Genomic DNA, 2,326 nt, shown 5'->3' on the forward strand with positions numbered 1-2,326 from the left:
TATTCAACATTGAGCGCACGCTTTGTTAAAATGTTTCAACTTATTAGAACAGCTTTTAATAGTTTACACAGTGTTTAACTTTTATTGCAGCTTAATTCAGAGGATGCAAATTTTTTGTGAGTAAACATAAATGTTCGAGCAGTAGGTAATAAAGAATGTCAAAAAAAAAACTCCTGCACCAGTTACATCTCACAAAATACAATTGATTTTTAATTACATATACATACATAAATACATTTTTTTTTTTATAATTATGATGAACTAACTCAAGTCTAACCACCACTATCATCTATTAAAGCATGCCTGATATAGCGTATCTAAACTGCTTTGTGTTTTGTTTACTTAAAATCAAATGGTGGCGCATCACGGCACGTATACGGCCCCATTGGCGCTATTATCACTTGTATTGACAAATTGTTACGCTCAGCCCCTATTAAATGCGGACTTAATTTAATGGAAGACAACGCCAGCTCATCGTAGGGTATAAGGTTGTCCACATTTAATACTCGCACTTTATTCGAGAAATACTCGGTACGTTCATGCACGGTAAGTATATGATCGATTTTATTCTGCACACCCGTGATCAGCACAGCCACCTAGAATCATGTGAAGTTGCAAAAAAAAAACACTATTGATCACAATTTGCATATTAGCTACCTTAAAACGTTCCTCGTCCAATTGGGGATACTTGCAAGTGGCCCGTAGGCGCACAGTTTTCAATGAGAACTCCGGCACATCTTCCCCCCAAATGATCTTCGCTTTGTTGTATTTGACGCCGCGCGGAAAGAATTCAATCTCCCAAGTTATAGTGTGATCTGGAAGAAATGAAAGAAAAAGCAAATATGGATAAGATTTAATCATGGGATTAAGACCAAACAATTTCGATACTTGATTCCCGGTAGATGGTAGGCTTTATTTATATAATATGTAGAAAATTCTTACCATCTTCAGTTTCAGCAATATTGCGCTGCGAGAAAAAGCACGTAACATAGTTCGAGTATTTTTCGATTTGATCGAACTCCTTCACATGAATGCTGACACTCCATGTATCATTGGAGTAAAGTCGCGGTGTAAATTGCAGCATGCCTTCTGGGGAGTAACGCACTTCACTTACTCGCTCTTCCTGACCTGACTGATAGCTCATACCTGTTGAAATAAAGAAATTGAACTACTGCTTTTGTGATATGTCTATAAGGTTTTATAATTTGACTCGCCTATTGCCATGCGCTGTACAATGTACTCCTTGTGGTATTCCAATAGTGGAAAGAGCAGCAAGTGCGCCAGTTCTCGCGGCGTCATCATTGCAAATCGTATGTGCACAACTGTCTGCTCGACTAATTGCAAGAAAGCAGTATTTTTTTCTTCCACGGTAAGCGTCTCATCGTTGTCAAACACCTCTTTGCGATGTAAGAGCCATCGTTGCAATATGCCAAATAGCTGATATTCACTAGTCACCACAATGTCATTTTGTTGCAGCAGCAACACCATGATTGCGGTATCCAATTCGACAAAATCTTTTGATTCGCTCACCATTTCTAAATTCCATTTCAAAAACCGTTTTAATGTCTCGGTGAGCTCTTTGTGATAAGGGCTAAAAGCAATTGTATATTGCAACCAAGATACTAGATAGCCTTGAGTGGCCGCCTTGGCAATGTGTTTCATCATGTAGTCAACGCAAAGCTCTACTAGATCCTATGAATGTGAATAGATATTTTAAATTTAAAGAAATTGCACAATTATTTCCATGTTTAGTGCTTGCCTTCACATTGTATTTGTCTGCCAGGGCCAACATTGGCATTACCGTTTGTAGTGAGATTTTTATTTGACCCACATACAAATATTTCAGAAATTGTGGAAATACCGCTGTGCAACATGGTTCTTCAACCAATTCGATAACATGCTTGCGGCACTCATTCCACTCGGGGTTCATAAGCATCACTTGGAACACCTCACTGCTGGCGCAGAGTATAACACGATGCGCTGGATATTGTTCATTACCTACCACCAATATTATATCAGACATTAGCTGCTCTGCGTACAAATTAGCAATCTTTTCCAGGACGCTTTGCGAGTTGTTCATCTATGAGATACAAAGATTAGAGAAAAATATGGTACACAAGCCTATGCAATTTATTTTTTACAGCAGATACTAACCACACTGGAATCCTGACTAAGCTCCTCGCCTTCTTCCATTTTTATAGTTGTGGGGTCCCTTTTAACTGCTCTGCTATTTATATCTCCGCCACCACCCATATAAACAGAATCGTCATCCATCTTCTCGGAGGGAATTCTACAACGCAGTGTTCTTTCTGCAACATTCAAGAAT

General features: G+C 38.8%; 1 protein-coding gene across 1 annotated transcript; it reads right to left on the reverse strand.

Moving 5' to 3' along the window:
* Positions 1-332: 332 nt before the first annotated feature.
* Tango10 (transport and golgi organization 10) lies at positions 333-2,320 on the reverse strand. Its single transcript, XM_017638962.1, has 6 exons — positions 2,155-2,320; positions 1,760-2,080; positions 1,215-1,692; positions 943-1,146; positions 658-815; positions 333-596 (listed from the first exon to the last, which is right to left on the reverse strand). The coding sequence occupies exons 1-6, from the start codon at positions 2,272-2,274 to the stop codon at positions 339-341; spliced, it is 1,539 nt and encodes a 512-aa protein (XP_017494451.1). The 5' UTR covers positions 2,275-2,320; the 3' UTR covers positions 333-338.
* Positions 2,321-2,326: the final 6 nt, after the last annotated feature.

The sequence above is a fragment of the Rhagoletis zephyria genome, unplaced genomic scaffold (assembly GCF_001687245.7).
Source record: "Rhagoletis zephyria isolate East Lansing unplaced genomic scaffold, Rhagoletis_zephyria_1.1 Rzeph_scaffold_27686, whole genome shotgun sequence".
NCBI classification, from domain to species: Eukaryota; Metazoa; Arthropoda; class Insecta; order Diptera; family Tephritidae; genus Rhagoletis; species Rhagoletis zephyria.

What these genes read in the sequence shown, in the direction of transcription:
- Tango10 (XM_017638962.1), bottom strand. Translation starts at nt 2,274, where the DNA reads ATGGATGACGATTCTGTTTATATGGGTGGTGGCGGAGATATAAATAGC. An exon ending in TTAGTCAGGATTCCAGTGTG is followed by an intron (nt 2,081 to 2,154) that starts GTTAGTATCTGC and finishes TGTATCTCATAG; the next exon opens with ATGAACAACTCGCAAAGCGT. An exon ending in CAGACAAATACAATGTGAAG is followed by an intron (nt 1,693 to 1,759) that starts GCAAGCACTAAA and finishes TCACATTCATAG; the next exon opens with GATCTAGTAGAGCTTTGCGT.